Source organism: Apostichopus japonicus, chromosome 2 (assembly GCF_037975245.1).
Source record: "Apostichopus japonicus isolate 1M-3 chromosome 2, ASM3797524v1, whole genome shotgun sequence".
In the NCBI taxonomy this organism is placed as follows: Eukaryota; Metazoa; Echinodermata; class Holothuroidea; order Aspidochirotida; family Stichopodidae; genus Apostichopus; species Apostichopus japonicus.
This window is the reverse complement of record NC_092562.1, coordinates 2,708,771-2,729,501: the sequence shown is the minus strand read 5'-3', so window position 1 is coordinate 2,729,501 and position 20,731 is coordinate 2,708,771. Positions and strand designations below refer to the sequence as shown.

General features: G+C 37.3%; 1 protein-coding gene across 6 annotated transcripts in view; it reads right to left on the bottom strand.

Annotated features, from left to right (window-relative positions):
- Positions 1-20,325, bottom strand: part of LOC139974089 (sperm flagellar protein 2-like) — a 45,314-nt gene extending 24,989 nt beyond the window's left edge. For 4 of the 6 annotated variants that reach the window (XM_071981011.1, XM_071981024.1, XM_071981039.1 and 1 more), the window contains exons 1-22: positions 19,846-20,325; positions 18,907-19,009; positions 17,780-18,032; positions 17,000-17,217; positions 16,233-16,406; positions 15,285-15,360; positions 14,622-14,753; positions 12,629-12,817; positions 11,946-12,133; positions 11,091-11,163; positions 10,152-10,271; positions 7,586-7,702; positions 6,965-7,067; positions 6,666-6,763; positions 6,039-6,132; positions 5,455-5,523; positions 4,364-4,443; positions 3,979-4,082; positions 3,023-3,276; positions 1,891-2,026; positions 1,344-1,485; positions 475-624 (exon numbers count right to left, since the gene is read on the bottom strand). In XM_071981011.1, the coding sequence (XP_071837112.1) occupies positions 475-624; positions 1,344-1,485; positions 1,891-2,026; positions 3,023-3,276; positions 3,979-4,082; positions 4,364-4,443; positions 5,455-5,523; positions 6,039-6,132; positions 6,666-6,763; positions 6,965-7,067; positions 7,586-7,702; positions 10,152-10,271; positions 11,091-11,163; positions 11,946-12,133; positions 12,629-12,817; positions 14,622-14,753; positions 15,285-15,360; positions 16,233-16,406; positions 17,000-17,217; positions 17,780-18,032; positions 18,907-19,009; positions 19,846-19,903 (2,931 nt within the window). In that variant the 5' untranslated portion in view covers positions 19,904-20,325. Of the gene's footprint in view, positions 1-474; positions 625-1,343; positions 1,486-1,890; positions 2,027-3,022; positions 3,277-3,978; positions 4,083-4,363; positions 4,444-5,454; positions 5,524-6,038; positions 6,133-6,665; positions 6,764-6,964; positions 7,068-7,585; positions 7,703-10,151; positions 10,272-11,090; positions 11,164-11,945; positions 12,134-12,628; positions 12,818-13,157; positions 13,197-13,279; positions 13,319-14,621; positions 14,754-15,284; positions 15,361-16,232; positions 16,407-16,999; positions 17,218-17,779; positions 18,033-18,906; positions 19,010-19,845 lie in introns of those variants that run through there. The other 2 variants (XM_071981017.1, XM_071981048.1) reach the window with 2 other exon arrangements.
- Between the last annotated feature and the right edge of the window lie 406 nt (positions 20,326-20,731).

Genomic DNA, 20,731 nt, shown 5'->3' with positions numbered 1-20,731 from the left:
TGGTCGGTTGGTTGCATTCATGTCTTAAAGGGTGTGAATACTCACGCAAAAAGAAAAAAGTGTTAAACACCACCATCGATCTCAGAAAATACACACACAGCTTGCTACCGTCGGTAATTAGACAGTAGTGTACAGTCAGAACATACAACTGCAGTCAATACCCACAGCACAGTGTATAAACAATACAGTGATGGACATCTCAGGTCCAGCTAAAGTTAACAATTAAGGTATCACGTTTCATTACTGTCTGCATTTTGTAGCGACACCAACAAAACGTTATTTGCAAGCAACAGAAAGTTAACTTTTTCAGATGGCCGCACATGGTTCCTATAATGACAACCAAACTGATGATCAGCATAGTCCATTCACGCTTCCACAGCACAAACTGTAGCCCTTAAACATTCGAGACATATGGATATGGTGTTTAATACAAGAACAGAAGGTTGAAAGGGGACATGTCTGGGCTATACTGACTTGTTGTACATCTCCTGCTTGAGGTGCTCCCGAGTCCAAACCACCGGTGGATAGCGATGACAGCTGCTCCTCTGCGAGGGCCGCCTCGGATCGGACTCTCTCCGCCTCCTCCTCTTCTTTCTTTATAGCTTCCGTCCTCGCTTGCAGAATCTTAAAAAGGAAAGTTATCCGATATCGAAAATCTGGTCACTTTTTGCAGTCTGTGACAAAATCCATCAGATGTGTATGCAAATGATCTAGCTTAAAAAGATGATTTAGGAAGATATCTGACGATGAGGGAAGATGAAATATCAGTCAGTTTTGCAGCGAGTGTTGTTTTATAGTTAGTAGTTATTGTCTTGAGTAAGATTACAGAAGATTCATTGTTTCGATGTAAATCTTCATGAGAGATTGACATAACTATTTCAAAGAGTGAATATTCTATCAGTACCAATTTCCTCAACCAAAAATAAAAACCCACTAAAAATTTTAAAATAAACCACCCAAATCCCCCCAAAAGAAGAGGAGAAAAAGCAAGACAACAAACCAAACGCAAAAAGGAAATGTATGAAATCACGAGCAACTTAAACACATGACATTGTAGGTTCCTTTTATTGCAACAAGACCTGTCAAAATTTTTGATCATTTTCAAGATTTATTTTCAGACCTAAGAATTCTAAGATCCAAAACAGAGCTAACCTTGTAACTTGGATAACCAACAGACGTGAAGCCATTTGGCTTGTTCCACGTTCGTATGTTTCTGCTAATAGCATCATCAAAATAACTGCCTTCCAGGCCAGTACTATTGTTATATCTACTGTAGTAAAATTGCTCCTCGAGAACAAATAATGGAGTAATAACTGTAAAAGTGACAGTTATTTATAACTTACCTGATCTTTAGCAGTTTCCATGAGGTTTTCCACTGAGATGAAGAGTTCTTCTTTCTTGGCTTCTGCTTCCAACTTCAGTAAAATTCCAAACGACGAATACCATTTATCTAGTTTCTTCCAGGAGTCTTGGAACCCTGTCAACCTGGTGAATTGAAGAAACATGTTAGAACGAAAAATGAGAAATATTCGTCTTACGGAAGAACGTGCCTGCGGAACAATGGATTATTTCACCACACGTTGCTGAACCTGTGGTTTGTTTCTTGTTTTATTTTGTCAAAAATCAGTGTTTTGTTTCTGCAAAACTATCCTTTTTGTCTCCTCAGACTAAGATGTCATTTCAAACGTTTTGCAGCTTTTTCATAAACAGAGTTTGACCATTACCACCGCAGGACAAACAAACAACTATTGAAACACCTGTGTGTCCAATGAGGTAAACTAGTTCATTCTAGCAGAGGAATTAGTTTCAAACATCGCATTGCAAATCTATATCGATATGTCTCCAAAAGTTAAACAAAAAGGTTTGAGTTGACCGCAAAGTATGTCCGACCTATGTTGTATCTGCTCTTGGTCGTGTGCCGCATCCTTCATGGGTAACACCTTCTCCTGTTTACCTACGCCCGTGGTGCTCCCATCTGGTGGTGGCTTAAATTCTTGCTGGTATTCCTCTCCAGACTGACTAGCAACTGGCGATTGAAAACAGATGACGGATACATTAGGAAAGACGATGGGTAGACCCACCTTTCCAAGCCACGGATTACAACCCCCAAGCATGGGTGGTAAAACTTTTTCGGGTGGGTCGTGGGATCGGTAGGAAGATAACATACAGTTAATTGGTAAACAATGTTTCCAATGGGATCTCACAGTTTGAACGTCTTGACACACAATAACAGTTTCTCCAGTTTTGATAAATGTTTCTGGGATGTTGGTTTTTAGTAACGATCAATCAATGTGCAATCTAATCATTCAATGTGCATAGAGTATCTACTGGATGATTTTTGTATCTTAGACATTCAGTGTGTTGTGAGTAGCCTCCATGACATTCGTCTCCAAGGAAACTGTTTGGGAAGCAGGGATGAATGCCAGTGCAACGTTGTCCCCAGTGCTGCTTACCAAGCGAGCATTGAAGCATTGAGATCAACTGGAATTCCATAATTAACTCTATAAACAAGCAAATTCTCTTCATCTCTATTCTCATCCCAGAGTGAGAGATTCCACTGTTTAAATATCACCAAACATTCAACTGCTATGATCCATTTTTAAGGTTCAAATGGTGTAAATTTCACAGCAAGCAAACAGACAGAACAGCTTATACATTGGGCTGTTGCAAATTGAAAATACAGATTAAAAGAGCGCAAATTACTCGCACAAGATCTCTTTGTGACCGCAAATGTCAGAACATCCAAGATTGTAACAAATTTGCCTTCAAGTGATAACTATTATGACATGTCATTATGGAAAGTTCAGAAAGAGAAAAAAAAGGAAGCCAATGTCATTTTTTCTTTTTTTGTGGCAGTAGTACATCATGGTATCCCTTGGGATTATCTAGCAATTAAGATTGTTGCAATTTTGGTCACCATTCACCACTTCTTGAAGTATCATATACTATAAAACTACTGTCTAATGAGTTGCTGTTTCTCACAGCCTCCCACTCCTCCCCCACTTGCCAGAGACAAACTTACACGTACGACCCGCCGCCCTTCTGAGAGCCAGGTCATCGGATACATCCAGGAGTATCACCATGTCAATCCCACTGATGGGGGGAGGTGGGTCCTTTGGTGGGTTAGGATCGGGGGCCAATCTGCTCTGCTTCAGCTTGGCCTTGGATGGTTTGGCATTGGCATCGTACCCGCTGAGCGCCTTCTCTAAGAGTTTAGCTTGATTCACCGTAGCTGGAAACCCGTCCATGATCCATCCTCTCTCCTCCTTGACTCGTCTGAAGGTAAGAACGACGATGCATGAAATGCATGTATTTCAAAACAAAAGTGTATCATTTATGGGAGAAAAAAAGAAATAAAGAAAGAGAAAATGGCCTCCTATCACCATCTGTAGTCTATACTGGGATGGTTATCTAACTTATGAATGCTACCACATATTAATGTGAGCTATTACTGATGTATAACTTAGAGTCATGGTATGTTAAACCGTTTGCCAAATCCATGTTTGACACTCACCCTACAACCTTCTGCTAATACACCAGACAGGACTCTGGCAAGTGATTTTTCTTAATTTCCTGTACACAGCATGGATACATCTACAAGGGGGGGGGAGTGGGGGGGGGGAGTCCAGCAAATGTAGCCCAATTGGATGTCCCTTTGTGCAATGAAATGAAAGTTTTCCAATAAAAGGGCTAACTACCGAATACAGGAATCGTATGTGCTGGTATAACACTTATGATTTTTATGGATTAAGACAACCCATTGTATTGTTTTTAATCATCAAGTTAAAAATTCTATTGTCTGACAATTTCTTTTGCTCATTATTTCATCATTTGTTCACATTGAGAGAGTAATTAGTACTTCTAACGTTACTTATAATGAGTCAACACAAAGCTGTAATGTTACTTCTCGATAAAGTACTGTGAAGTCAGATTAAAGTGTGAGTTTTAATCTGTTTTAAATATGAAAAGCAAACTTACTTGACAGCTTCTGTCATCACATCTACCAGAAATTCATCTTTGATTGGAAGGCCTTTCTTGATGAGTCTGGAAGCCTTTTGTCCCAATTTTGCCCTCGGTGTGAGCTGAAATAAATAAAACAAACAACATCAAATGTAATGAGTATGTTTACTGCAGTGACAACAAAGTAATGAGTACGTTTACTGCAGTGCAGTTGAAAAAGAAGGATTGAAGTTAATTTTTACAAGAGTGCTTTGTTTCCCCTTTGACTAGACAATGATATTTATTACTAACATATGTTTCACTTCCGGAGCACTACAGTATGCCGCAACAACACATCCACTGAAAAGAGGGGAGGGGCCGGGAGGGTGGGAGGGTGGGAAGGGCGTGAGGGGACAGACCTTACCTCTGCTTTTAGTTTCTTGCCATCTCGGGCTGAATTATTATTATCCTCTTCTTTGCCCTCTGTTAGTTTTTCATCATCAGCTGAATGTGACGGTACAGAAATAGAAAAGGTGAAATATGTGAAAACAGAATAAACCTCTCAGAGTCAGAGACAGTTTGACCTTACTTCACAAAACAATGTTCCCTTCATTGAACAATTGAACAATGTTCACTTCATTGAACAATTGAACAATGTTCACTTCATTGAACAATTGAACAATGTTTACTTTATGGCAACAATTGAACAATGTTCACTTCATGGCAACAATTGAACAATGTTCACTTCATTGAACAATTGAACAATGTACACTTCATTAAACAATTGAACAATGTTCACTTCATTAAACAATGTTCACTTCAATGAACAATGTTCACTTCATTGTGAACAATGTTCACTTCATTGAACAATTGAACAATGTTCACTTAATTGAACAATTGAACAATGTTCACTTTATTGAACAATTGAACAATGTTCACTTCATTGAACAATGTATACTTCATTGAACAATGTTCACTTCATTAAACAATTGAACAATGTTGTCATTATTCAAAGCTGCGTATTGTAATCACATTTTCCACTTTGGTTCTCAAGTTTGAGCAAACATTTCAATGATATCCTGACAAGTTCATCCTGGAATATCAGAATTGGGTGGAATCCTACTGAAGACAAGATTCCAAAGCAACTACTATGCTAGCAACTGTTGTACAGGGTTCAAATTCAAGCTTTACAGTGTACTTAAAGTAATTTTTTTTTTTACTAAAAGACTAAGGATTTTGCCACTTGGCAAATATAAAGATTAGTACCAGATGCTGATCCTATTAGAAATGTCAAACTTTATTATGTCATTATGTCTAACATTAACTGATTTATCTCAGGACTCAATGACATCATGTTCAACCAACACAGGTAATGGACAATTTTATCTTTTAAGTAGCACTGACCAGATTTTACAGGAATGTACAGGTAAGGAATATATGTGTCATTAACATGATTTTTTGCAATTACTGATAGCTGTTTTGCTAAAAGTAAAACCGAAAAGACCGAGATCTCACCTTTCTCTGATGTTTCGACTGTCCCTGCTGTTTCCGTGGTTACTGGAGGGGCCACTGGAGAAGGAGTGACTGATGACAAAAATAACGCCAAATCGAGCAAATTTTTAAAATGTATTCAAATATTCCGTGTGACTATATAGTGCATGAGACAATGCAGTAAGAATAATCCATACCAATGCTGAGAGAAAACTATGGATAATCTCTTATTTTGGCTTGATATCTTCGTACCATAGTTGTGTCAGTTTCACAATGAAAAGCAAATCTTCTTTTCTTGAAATATAATAAGTTAGAAGTAAATATATCCTGCACATCGTTTGCTATGAAAAAAAAAGGGACATGTTTTTGTGCCTAGCATTATGTTATATTTTAAACAACAGCTTTAAAGAAACTCTTTCTTCCTTTTATAGCAGAGTAAAACTGTAGATGATCAACCGGCCCCAAAGACAGAAATGCAGATATCCTTTATTGGGGCATTTCATCAGAATTTTTTGTTTCACATACTCACTACAAGAGTTCATTTAGTTGTTAATAACATCACTGTACAATAAACGGTTTTACAAATTAGATGAAGGACTTCCACAAACCTTCTTTCTGCTCATCTGCTGAGCTTGGTTGAGTAGATGCTTCCCCTGGCTTAGGGGTGGCTATATTGTCTGCATCCCCTGCAGCAACCTCAGCCTGAGAAAGAAATCAAGAATGTTGATGTCGGTTGTGATAGCTTTGAACAACTGTTTTGTAGGAGATTGTAGGGTAGTTTTATCCAACACTCAAATCAGGGCCTTCCTCTTTGGATACAAGTCATGCATGATTCTAGTGATTAAGAAACTATGCCCTAAAGAAACAAGAGTACTTTGTGGAAAACATTAACATAAAGTGAGTAATGTAGGAACACATCTCATGCAGGCATGGGGGGTTCTACCTGGAGATCACAGCACAGAAATGAAAAAAAAAAAAAGTAAAAAAAACAACTCAGGCATGAGGTATGCATTGAGAAATACAACTAGCATACCTCATGCCTGAGATATGGATTGAGAAATATAAATAACATACCTCAAACATCAGGTATGGAATAAGAAAGAACTAACATACCTCAGACATGAGGTATGGATTGAGAACTATAAATAACATACCTCAAACTTGAGGTATGGAATGAGAAAGAACTAACATACCTCAAGCATGAGGTCTGGAATGGAAACTAGAACTGTACATACCTCAGGCACAAGGGTAACCTCCAGAGCCTCCCCAGCTTTGTAAGCATCCACAGCTTCTTGGACTAACTCATCCACATTCAGCACAGCTAAACCATGACCTAAACAAAAATTAATCAATTTAATATAATGACAAGAAAATAAAGAAGAAGAGGGAGAGGGGGGGGGGGGAGGCACCATCTGAGGCATCAGTGTAATGTTTTATACTAGGATCTGGGCAAATAGGGTACAATCTTGTTTAAGTCTAAATTGCAAGAGAAAAATTTAAACTAAATGTAATAATTTAAATAAGAAATACTTACCCTTTGCCATTTGTTGAGCAGCCGTTGATTTGCCAGAGAATGCTTTGCCAAGAAAGCAAGCTTTGACTGGAAACGGAGGCATGTCAGGAGGAGCAAGAGGTGGCTGCAAAATTAAAATGTGGAAAATAATCAGAATACAGCAAATTACGGCTATTCCAAATCAAGTAATTCATTTTTACAGAAATACTTCCTGCATTTCAGTTTTATGATATTTTTGAATCTCTGTCCAAATTTATAATAATAATTTGACTAGTTTTTGTTCATTATCTTTGTGTGTGTGTGTACATGACAGAATATGGGTAGAAGTGGCAAACTATGTATCACAATTTACCACACTAAAGGGTAACTCTTTGGAAATGAAATCCTGCATATGAGCCCACAGTTTTTGCTTTAAGAAGTTAATATAAATGGTGATAAAAAATTTTCTTAAATTTGTTGTTACAGTATGATAATAGCTCTGTATATAAAGCTTGGTTGATATTATACAATGCGATACACAGGTTTATAGCAAGCTTATTATGACACTTATTGTTAGGTTCACATCTCGATAGAAGATAAAATTTCTTACCATACATTGAACAGAACAAAAGTGAAAAGATGTGAAATTATGCTTCTACTTACTGTAGGGGGAGCAACGATGCTGAATATATTGGCTAAAACATGTCCTAATACGGCATTATCCTTTGGTGGTCCTTTAATTCCACAGTCACCTGGTGGCTCCCACTCACCGACCATGCTCTGAAGAAAAGAAATGGTAAAAGAGGTCATTAGATAGGATAAGAAAAAAAGTCATAACCTTGGGTGGACTCTTCATGGTACAAACAAGCAATGACCCATATGGATCATTTGAAGGTTTTTCTGTAAATTTTACTTCTCTAGTGGGTTTTTTCTGGTTATGTATAGTACCCTGTATATTTGTTTTGATTCAATGAACTATATCTTTAAGCCGACTAGGGCAAAGACGACCCTAAATAAAGTAACATTACAATGAATTTGATGGACATCGTCTGCTTAGATACAGAGAGATCTAGTAACTTAGCTATGACTATTTTGTGTTGACTCTTTTTGAATCTTGAAACTAAGTACACAGACATCTACTGTATATATGCTTCTACTATCACAGGCACACCAGAACCAAACAGTTATTGCATTATATTGCTTTATTAGTTACCCTGTACTCCGTAAAGTTTCCTTCCTTCACATATATTTTATATCGCTTTATTAGTTACCCTGTACTCCGTAAAGTTTCCTTCCTTCACATATATTTTATATCGCTTTATTAGTTACCCTGTACTCCGTAAAGTTTCCTTCCTTCACATATATTTTATATCGCTTTATTAGTTACCCTGTACTCCGTAAAGTTTCCTTTTTCACATATATTTTATATCGCTTTGTTAGTTTACCCTGTACTCCGTAAAGTTTCCTTCCTTCACATATATTTTATATCGCTTTGTTAGTTTACCCTGTACTCCGTAAAGTTTCCTTCCTTCACATATATTTTATATCGCTTTGTTAGTTTACCCTGTACTCCATAAAGTCGCCTTCCTTCACCCATATTTTATATCGCTTTATTAGTTTATCCTGTACTCCATAAAGTTTCCTTCCTTCACATATATTTTATATCGCTTTATTAGTTTACCCTGTACTCCATAAAGTCGCCTTCCTTCACCCATATTTTATATCGCTTTATTAGTTTATCCTGTACTCCATAAAATACCATCCTCCACCCATATTTTATTTTAATATATCACTTTATTAGTTTATCCTGTACTCCATAAAGTCGCCTTCCTTCACCCATATTTTATATCGCTTTATTAGTTTATCCTGTACTCCATAAAATACCATCCTCCACCCATATTTTATTTTAATATATCACTTTATTAGTTTATCCTGTACTCCATAAAGTCGCCTTCCTTCACCCATATTTTATATCGCTTTATTAGTTTATCCTGTACTCCATAAAATACCATCCTCCACCCATATTTTATTTTAATATATCACTTTATTAGTTTATCCTGTACTCCATAAAATCGCCTTCCTTCACCCATATTTCATATCCCTTTATTAGTTTACCTTCTACTCCATAAAGTCGCCTTCCTTCACCCATATTTTATTTTATATATCACTTTATTAATTTACCTTCTACTCCATAAAGTCGCCTTCCTTCACCCATATTTTATTTTAATATATCACTTTATTAGTTTACCTTGTACTCCATAAAATCGCCTTCCTTCACCCATATTTCATATCCCTTTATTAGTTTACCTTCTACTCCATAAAGTCGCCATCCTCCACCCATATTTTATTTTAATATATCACTTTATTAGTTTACCTTGTACTCCATAAAGTCGCCTTCCTTCACCCATATTTTATTTTAATATATCACTTTATTAGTTTACCTTGTACTCCATAAAGTCGCCTTCCTTCACCCATATTTTATTTTAATATATCACTTTATTAGTTTACCTTGTACTCCATAAAATCGCCTTCCTTCACCCATATTTCATATCCCTTTATTAGTTTACCTTCTACTCCATAAAGTCGCAATCCTCCACCCATATTTTATTTTAATATATCACTTTATTAGTTTACCTTGTACTCCATAAAGTCGCCTTCCTTCACCCATATTTTATTTTAATATATCAATTTATTAGTTTACCTTGTACTCCATAAAGTCGCCTTCCTTCACCCATATTTTATTTTAATATATCACTTTATTAGTTTACCTTGTACTCCATAAAGTCGCCTTCCTTCACCCATATTTTATTTTAATATATCACTTCATTAGTTGACCTTGTACTCCATAAAATCGCCTTCCTTCACCCATATTTCATATCCCTTTATTAGTTTACCTTCTACTCCATAAAGTCGCAATCCTCCACCCATATTTTATTTTAATATATCACTTTATTAGTTTACCTTGTACTCCATAAAGTCGCCTTCCTTCACCCATATTTTATTTTAATATATCACTTTATTAGTTTACCTTCTACTCCATAAAGTCGCAATCCTCCACCCATATTTTATTTTAATATATCACTTTATTAGTTTACCTTGTACTCCATAAAGTCGCCTTCCTTCACCCATATTTTATTTTAATATATCACTTTATTAGTTTACCTTCTACTCCATAAAGTAGCCATCCTCCACCCATATTTTATTTTAACATATCACTTTATTAGTTTACCTTGTACTCCATAAAGTCTCCCTCGTCTAAAACCTTCTTCTTCTCCTCCTCCACCACATTATCAGAAGGCTCTGGAATCTCCATCGTAGGTACCTCTTTTGACAGTTCTTGAGCTTGCTCCTGACAGGATGAAATTATAAGGTAAAACTTCACAAAACAGTATTAGAGATTATAGACACCACACTCATGTGTAAGTTATCATTTTAAAAATTTCCCGACATTTTCATTTCACTTTGTATTCCCTCCCTCCTCACAAAGACTTCCCTGGATGTTTCCTGGAAACTGATGGTTTTAATGTATCAGAATGCCAGGTACTTACTACCTACACCTCCCTGTACCACACTTCCCTTACCCACATCGCCATATGACAACTATTAATATTATTTCATACTGTATAATACCATTCAACTCTTTTTTTTCCTTTTTTCTTTTTGATGCCATCTTTATTGAAATTATCTTTGCGTATCATTTGTACATTTACGTGTGGTCTTTTCAAACTTGCAAGAAGAGACGGAAAAATGCCATAACTTTAATGACAACCAAGGAATCCAAATGAAAAGCATTAGTTCAATAAGAACAAGCAAGAAATTAATGCTGATTTTAATTTTTTCATAACTTATATAAGACCTTCTACTATGTACGATAGAGGAAATTGTGAAAAAATTTGTTGCATATTCAAGCCTCTTCTCTCATTTTTTTTTACCAAGAGTGTAACATTTTAGGCAGAAGATCACAAAGTTACCATTCAATTCATCGTTGGCGAAAGAGCATTGAAATAGATCTGGCTGTTGTTCCGTTGTTGACAAGAAATATGGTCATTTTCCAATATTCAAATTGAAAATGAAACTGAATGTGACATTTTGACTCAAAGACTTTGCGTTCCATACGAAAACTATGCTACTTGAAGCAGTATAAAGCAAACAAAATTGGCAAAAGTACCTTTTCTTCATAGAGAGGTTTTCCTGAGGTAAACAGTAATGTCCATTCCCTCATAAGCTTTGGTGGTAGGAGTCTATAAGAAAAAGAAAGATAACAATAGCCATTATGTGTACCAAAGACAGCAAGCGCAAACTATATCATCTGAGGGACTTGAAAGGAGTCTCACTTTCAGTAAAATCTTGGGTTTGGCTTCAGGTTCTGGACCACGGTTCATCATTTGAACATATCTTTTGACTAACGCATTATTCAATATGATTCTAAATACAATGTCAACCAGACACCTTTTCCTCATTGGCTAATGGAATAATCACATGCAACTGAAAAGCAAATCAGAACTGTTTTTAAAACTCTTAAATTCTTCAAACCACGGAAGTTGATAAATAGTCCAGCCAATGAATGCCATATGGGTTTTGGTATTGGATATTATGGAAAAATTGATCAAAATCGAAGAAATAAGTGACTGTAAATTTTACAAAACTTTGGTGCAAACATCTATTTCCTTGCCAAGCCTTCTTAACTCCACAAAATTGGGAATAATACTAATTAAATATTACAAAAATAAAAAGATAAATAGAAAGAAATTTAAAAAATGCATTTCAAGTGTTGAAAACATTACGGTCTCTTTAGAATGAAATTTCAGGAATCACTGAATGAACCCACATATGAAACATCCAGTATAAAAATATAAATAATAACAAAACAAAAACCATCTCCAGTTTTGAAAATGAAAACAGAAATTACTATGGGAGCTATTAAATAGATACAAGATAATGATTTAATACCCCCCAAAAAAACTGATGGTAAGCCCTAAGTTACCAGTGAAAAGTTTACAAAAAAGAAGGGGAAATGTCCTACTTGTTCGTTAACTCTCTGTACTTTCCGACTTTACAAGAAAAGTCGACGAGATCGAGGAGAATCTCCTCACAGTGGTTGAAGTGTTTCCGGTACTTCGCTTCAGCTCTTTCCTCCGCGATCTTGTCGTGAAGTTCCTTGTCTCGCTTGACTTGTTCGGCATACTCAATCTTTGCGAGGTTAGCCAGTTCCTGAAAATGTTACATTTATAAGTTTTTTGAAAATGTATAAGGTGAGTCTCTCTCTATTAATCCTGCATAATCCGTTTCCTTTTTAGAAATTACGGGGGTACTCCCGGTAGCAGACATATATGACACTTACAGGTAAGAGAGAATAAAAAAAAAAAAACAATCTCAATATTAAAGTCTAAATCTAGATATCAGGGATGTGCCTGGGATAAAAAAAAATCACGGAACTTTGCAAAAGTTGCGGTATAGGCTCCAGTTTGCGTATGCTACAGTGTGTTAGGAAAATATTTTTTTGTCCCCGAGGTACAAAAAAATCACGGATATTCCGCGAATTCGCAGTAAAAGCTCATGCCTGAGATATGGTTTCCAATCCCAGGGTAATCATTTTGTTATGGGTATGTAGGAATCTTGCGGATTGGTAGGATCGGCCTCTTGAATGATGGGCTTTATTCCAGCATGACTGGAGTGAGAAACAACGGGTAGGAGGAGTAGACTTACTGCTTCCCTATCCAGAGCTTCTTGGAAATCCTTCTGTCTTCTCTCCTCAAACTGCTTCTCCCTGAAGATGCGGTTCTCTCTGATGACTGCTTTTTCGTTCCGTAGCTGCATCAGCTGGGTGGCGATTCTTCTCTCCTGTTGCGATTGTCTCATCAGACAGTTGACCAATAATTCCTCTCGTCTTGTATCCTGTAATGTGATTCATACAACTTAATATGCTCAACAGCTATTTAATACTTTTTTTATTAATTTTTTTTATTAATTTTTTTTTTTTACCAAAACACCTGCCAATTATAGAATTGTTTGATATCAAACTAGAGCATAGCTGGTATTTTCAGGTATGTTTCCAAGGTATGTTTCAGGTATGTTTCCAAGAGAGAAAAGTTTGCAATGAACCATTGCATATGCTGTTATTTTCAGCTAGAACTCTGATCAGATGAGAACTAAATATATGTCAATAAGAAAAGATGTTCAGGAAACCATGAATGTGTGTTTGTAAGTGTCCCTCACTCTAATCATACTAATCTACCTCTTGTTCTTCGTGGGCTTTCAGCTGGTCTACCAGGACCTTCCTAATCATACTAATCTACCTCTTGTTCTTCGTGGGCTTTCAGCTGGTCTACCAGGACCTTCCTAATCATACTAATCTACCTCTTGTTCTTCGTGGGCTTTGAGCTGGTCTACCAGGACCTTCCTAATCATACTAATCTACCTCTTGTTCTTCGTGGGCTTTCAGCTGGTCTACCAGGACCTTCCTAATCATACTAATCTACCTCTTGTTCTTCGTGGGCTTTCAGCTGGTCTACCAGGACCTTCCTAATCATACTAATCTACCTCTTGTTCTTCGTGGGCTTTGAGCTGGTCTACCAGGACCTTCCTAATCATACTAATCTACCTCTTGTTCTTCGTGGGCTTTGAGCTGGTCTACCAGGACCTTCCTAATCATACTAATCTACCTCTTGTTCTTCGTGGGCTTTCAGCTGGTCTACCAGGACCTTCCTAATCATACTAATCTACCTCTTGTTCTACGTGGGCTTTCAGCTGGTCTACCAGGACCTTCCTAATCATACTAATCTACCTATTGTTCTTCGTGGGCTTTGAGCTGGTCTACCAGGACCTTCCTAATCATACTAATCTACCTCTTGTTCTTCGTGGGCTTTGAGCTGGTCTACCAGGACCTTCCTAATCATACTAATTTACCTCTTGTTCTACGTGGGCTTTGAGCTGGTCTACCAGGACCTTCCTAATCATACTAATCTACCTCTTGTTCTTCGTGGGCTTTGAGCTGGTCTACCAGGACCTTCCTAATCATACTAATCTACCTCTTGTTCTTCGTGGGCTTTGAGCTGGTCTACCAGGACCTTCCTAATCATACTAATCTACCTCTTGTTCTTCGTGGGCTTTCAGCTGGTCTACCAGGACCTTCCTAATCATACTAATCTACCTCTTGTTCTACGTGGGCTTTCAGCTGGTCTACCAGGACCTTCCTAATCATACTAATCTACCTATTGTTCTTCGTGGGCTTTGAGCTGGTCTACCAGGACCTTCCTAATCATACTAATCTACCTCTTGTTCTTCGTGGGCTTTGAGCTGGTCTACCAGGACCTTCCTAATCATACTAATTTACCTCTTGTTCTACGTGGGCTTTGAGCTGGTCTACCAGGACCTTCCTAATCATACTAATCTACCTCTTGTTCTTCGTGGGCTTTGAGCTGGTCTACCAGGACCTTCCTAATCATACTAATTTACCTCTTGTTCTTCGTGGGCTTTGAGCTGGTCTACCAGGACCTTCCTAATCATACTAATCTACCTATTGTTCTTCGTGGGCTTTGAGCTGGTCTACCAGGACCTTCCTAATCATACTAATCTACCTCTTGTTCTTCGTGGGCTTTGAGCTGGTCTACCAGGACCTTCCTAATCATACTAATCTACCTATTGTTCTTCGTGGGCTTTGAGCTGGTCTACCAGGACCTTCCTAATCATACTAATCTACCTCTTGTTCTTCGTGGGCTTTGAGCTGGTCTACCAGGACCTTCCTTCTTCTCTTTTCTCTCTCTTTCCTGGCTCCTGCGTCTTCCTGCAACCTCTTCCTGATCTTATTGATGTATTCATCGTTCGACGCCGGCTGTAACGATGACATTGAAAGGCTCTTTAAAATGTACCATCATGTATAGAGTAATGAAGATTAATATTCATGTAGTACTTACATTGAGCCTTATATACAGCTCACCATGTTCTATCAAAAACCCTTATCACATTTGAATAATCTGTATGTAATTATCCAGTCAGTTTCTACCATTGTTCCCTTAATTATAAAACAGAGTATACAGGGGAATAGGGTACTGTTCTATTTGTGTGTGTTTGTTTATATTGCTATTATATACTGTAATATTTCTTTCTAAATACTTCACTCATAGGGAGTAGGGCACTCAGTCAAGCCTGTGAGGGTTTTCTTTGTGCTACTTCCTTCACATCATGTCTCTTTCATGACTCTCTTCTTATCCTCTGCTTATTGTAAATATTAAATGCATGGTGTGAGAAACAAAATAAATGAAACCAAAAACTAAATTAATCAGGCTACAGTTATAGTTCTGGACATGCTCCCAAGTGCCCTGCATCTTTTCTTGGACCTGATATAAAGTGATGAAGAATATACCTTGATGAGATTAGCTTGTTCTTTCTCGGACATTTCGGGTCTTTGTAAGTAAGATGCAACCTCGTCATCAGCGGCTCTGGTAAAAGTAGAAAAATAGAAATCACGACAGAATTAAAATATGTTTTCAGAGAACCAATGACTCCATATTTATCTGACGCAAACAATGAAGTAAATACAAATTAATGTTATTTCTGGGTGGGTAGCTTTAATGTTTATGCGCCTACCCACAGGGGAATGATTTAGTGTTAAATGTTCTTGTGTAGCAAGTTGGAAGTCTATGAATTTTGTCTCTTTTATTTATGATGATTCCTCTGTACAAAAGCTGCTATGTACACATCTTTGTATAGCAATTTGGCTTTTTTGTATAGCATTTTGTTGCAACAGGTTGCTGAACAAATTACTGCCTGCACCCACTAGCTAATGTCCAATTTACTGGAATGGTCAACATTGGATTTTCTGATTTTCCATATAATTATATAATACTGGTTTCAACATTGTTAAAAAAAAACACAGCTTAGAAGCTATCTTTACTGAAAAATATGAAAATGAAAAATAAAACTAATAAAAAAATGTTAATGATAACATATAAATATGATAATTTACTGGGTGGGCAATGGGCAAGGTCAATTAGCTGCATTAGCAAAATAATTTACTGGTTGGACGATTGCCCACCCTGATAGTGTGTTACTTACTTCCTTGGATGCAAAACTCTTCTCTATAAAAACATCATCATTTGTTTGTGTAGTTTAGGTTTACTTCTTTTTTCACATTTTTCAAGCAGCTTTATTTTTCATATTAAACACTCATTCAGACTTTTAGTTCATATGTCAATAGTATTATTCTAAATGGTAAAATAAAAAAATGGAAAACTAATCATGACATACTGTTGTCTGTGTAAAAGCTTGATAAAATAAAGAGGGCTAACAACATCAGGTAAAGTATACTCACTTATCGTTTGGACTTTCCACACCAGCAGGTAAGGTTTTGCTCAACTGAAATTCAAAATCTGAGATGGCGTTCATGGTCTTCTCAGCTTCCTTATTTTTCATCAGCTCTCTCTTAATTGTGAGAGCCTTTAACGTTCTGTTTGGTGGAGTTCTCGGTACTTCTATGGTCGCAGCGCTGAAGAGCAATTACACAAAGTTAGACGAATGTGTGTATTTTGAAAGACAGTAAGATAATAATTACCATACATGACTGACTATCGACTGTATGATCATAAGCACAAATGGATAGATTGAATACTTTTGACTTCTGTGAACTATTTATTAATGACAAGCAATCAGTTCTTTTTAAAGATGTGTTTTGCCTTTCGGTCATAATGTTTCTCCATTGAAATACTTGGACCTAACTGTAGCTTAATATTTAACACTAAATCAAACCAATTGAAAGATACCATTTTCAAGTTTCAACCAAATTAACTGTTCTGTATCAGTAGCGATTATAAATTCAATCAAGTTTTGTGTCCCACAAATATTCATGATATAAATTTTAATGTTTCTTTCATTCACACAGTTTGGACAGTTGTAATTCATATACTGTACTTTTGTGCTGTGCTTCAACTTTTTCAAAAGCACTTGTACTGACAGTATGAATATCCCTTTCTATCATCAGACACTCGGCAACTGTTCGTGTACTATCAGTCTCCGAGTGTCTTGATGTGAGAAGGCTGATATCTTGTACAGCTCACAAAGTCATTGACATAGCACTCTTACTTTATCCTAGCGACCAGCTCGGTCTGTCTCTGTCGAGCCTGGGCGGCTTTCTCCAGCTCCTTCATCCTCTCCTGCTGCTGGAAGTGCCTCTGTTTCTCTTGCTGCTCGTATCTTGTGCGGAATTCCACGTCCAAGTGTTGCTTCTTCCTCTCTCGGAACTTGTCCACCAATTGATCGAGATTGAGATCTGTCTGCCGGGGAGTGAGGATCTTCAGTCGCTGCAGAATGGAAGAGTTTCAGGAATACGGTTATATGTCTGTGGGCTGACGTGAAAATTTGTGCCAAACTGACGACAATCAATCAATTGTTAATTCATGTCGATCAGTACAATAAATGTCATGTGTAATTCAAGTACTCCACACATAGCACCTCCTTTTCAACTGGTTCTGGCTGCTATCTGTGTTGATCAGCTTCAGGTAGTTGTGGGTGGGTGGGTGAGGGGGGGTGGGAGGGAGGGGGTGTGAGGGGAGGGAGGTAAATATTATTGCTTCTAATTCTGTTACCTAATTTTGGTGACATTTGAAGTTATCCACGAGTACAAACAATTTCATTGGAAACTAGTGGAATGTGCCTCTCTGAGTTGACAAGTTTATCTCCAATATAGCAACTTTATTTTAATGACAAGCTACATAGATCGGGCAGACAGGGCGCAGTGGTTCACAACTGGTTGCTTGAGCTTTGATGAGCTTTAATCTCTCAGAATCTTTGAGACTGAAATTTAGGGGTATGGGGATATCGAAGTCAGGGGTATTTATGAAAATATTCAAATCGCACGTTCACCTCTTTATAGGGGACTCTCTGCATACTTTCTAACTTCACAGGGGCTCTGGCTCTCATGGTTTCCATGGCAACTCCAGTTAAATTGGCCTCATCCTTGTTGTTAAGGGCAATGTAGAGTTGCGACACGAGTCTCGTCGCTACTCCCGGTTTCTCAGTCATCACCTCATGGGCAGTGTTGGTATTGAACGGGATTTCCAGGGTACGAAACGTAGGTTCCAACCGAGTGAAATTGTTGAGCTTGGAGTCTGTTGTCCTGTTGCATTGTGTGGAAGGATGGTGACATGTATATATACAATAACCAGGGTAATATATGGTGAACACACACAACTTAGGTAGACTACTGTTGTAGCCTCTCTGTATTAGACCCAAGATACCTTCGACAATTTAGGATTTGAACTTGTGACCTCATGAATAACCCTAAGAGTGACTGGTTCGAATCCTCTTCTAGCCAAAATGTTATTTGCTATTTTCCAACATTTTTTTATAGTAATATTTGCTTCAAAGCTAATTGTAAGGATCAGCAAAGGTAGCTGACTTGTATATCCATGACCCTTCTCACTTTTCTGTAAAAATTTACCAGTTAAAATTCCAACACCATTTTAGCATCTACCAATATGGGGTGTATTTGGGGTGCTCATCAAATATTAGCAAGAAACTTCAGCCTTTGCCGATATAGGTTACCATTGGAGAGGATGTGTTCAAAATACTGAAGATTACAATGAGCCAAGTGATGTCCTTCAAGGTTAATTCGAGCATTGAATACTTACATTCTTTTGTTTGAAATTATGAGCAATTGATGAGCCAAACATTTGTTTACCCAACACAGTGTGAATAGTGTCACTGACAGACGATGTTGTGATTGGGGGGAGAAGGATATTGCCCTAAACGTACTAAGGCTGACCACCTGAAAAGAAAAAACTATCTCGCAAGACAGCATCTTGGATTACATGGAGTGCAGAAGACTGTAAAAAGTGCAAATATAAATTGATAATGCTGAGGTAGAAAATGTGACACTTTCTACAGAAAAAATTAGACCAAGATAATGTGGGATCATAAAGTTGCCGCTGTTGTGACACATTAAATCATTCAATTTAAACATGGACAAAAGCAGGTGTTGTAAACTTTACCTGCTCTGAGAGAAAAAGTGGAAGTCATCTTGCAGATCATACTTCTGAAGAACTTCACCAATCAAATATCCCGATGCAAAGATTTCAGCAAAGTTCACTTGATCTAGAAATGAGAGAGTTAGAAAATAATGAATCACAGGTTCCCTTATTTTATGAGTAATTGAAGACCTGTAATTTAAAGAAAACCATCACAGTAGGCTATATGTTTGCCAAGGCTGGAAAACCTTGCTGAACTTCCCACAAACATGTTTGCTAGTATGGCCAATTCCTGAAGTATTTGCAAAGTGAACAACTAAGCTTTTTTTGAGGACTGATATTTTTATAACAAAGTACTTAACTTAGTTATGTTTTGTCATTAACACCACTCAGGTTTTTACAAAATATTAGGTGTTGCATGTAGTTGACTTACTACACATTATCTGAAGACTGAAGTTCCCGGTATCAAGTACCTAGGCCTATACTATAGTTCAAGTTGGCTTAATGGCCTAGGCCTACTGCTTTTTAGGATTCAAGTACCAGTGTCAGAATAAGTTTACAACAGTTTATATTTTAAAATTTAATAACTGAGCACAGGTGCTTTTAGTTTAAGCCTAGCGCTAGACCATACAGTTGCACATTATAGGCCTGTCTAGCCTAGATCATAGATTAACACTAAAAACAGGCTTATGCTATTGTCTCAAAACATTCCAGGATAATGGACAATTAATGTGTTAATGCTTTGTTCAATAGACTACATACTTTAACTCATGCATCAGGGAAAGTAACCAATATTTTGAATTATTCTTTTGGCCAATAAAAGTTTGATGTACATGAAAAAGAGAGATAATAAAGGGACTCCAGTTGATGATGCGAGTCCAGCATCTGGAAAACCACTGGTAATTACCTGACACAAATTTATTATGAAATGAATCATTACAAATCTCCTCAGCATAGGCCTACCTGCACTCTCTGATATTCCCAGTTCATCATTTAACCATCTGCACAGAATCTCTGTCATTGTAATGGTCCTGCTGTCTCAGTGGCCAAGTATCGCTTTCAGTAGAAAGTTTGGCTAATATTAGGTAACAAAATATATTGACGACAGACCTAGTTTATATTAGTTTGATCAGACTGTCGTTACAGAATTAGAACTAACCAGGACCTCAACTCAGTCAAGGACACGTTAGGCCCAGCCTGCAATTCAGGTTAGGTTAGTAAACTTCAATTACGATTTCATTGCAACGATATAGACCAATTTCCTTGAACACTAAACGTCACAGTTCAAGATGAAAACAGTTTTCACATTGGTTCTGGTAGCCTACTTGATACGCTTTGTAACAGGCTACAAACTCGAAGTTAATTTAAGAATAAGTTACAACTTTTGGCCTGAATAAGCTGTGCTGCTAGCACTCGTATAGCTTAGTAACTTTTTAAGTTCAACATGCATAGCAGCCTTACTGTACTTGGGCTAGGATTCAAGCAACTGTAGATAACATTTCTGTGATGGTCGTCTGATCTGATCAACATACATGGCCAAGATTGCACTGAATTACATTAATGAATGCGCAGTAAGTAGTATTGCACACTAGCCGAGAAGTCTGCGACCATGGTTACCGCTTCTGTGTGTTCAATTCTTCAGCACTGTTCCCCAGCTTCAAGCTCTATGGAACGCCTTTAGAGACACCAAGACCACATATTGCTCTGAAAAAATATTTATATATTTAAAAATAAAACAAAACTGTTAGCAAACTGCTCATCCACTAAAGAGCCTGTGTAAGAGAATGTGTTAATGCAAGAGTAGGATCAAAACGTCAGGCCCACTTACTGTTACACATAAATATAAATA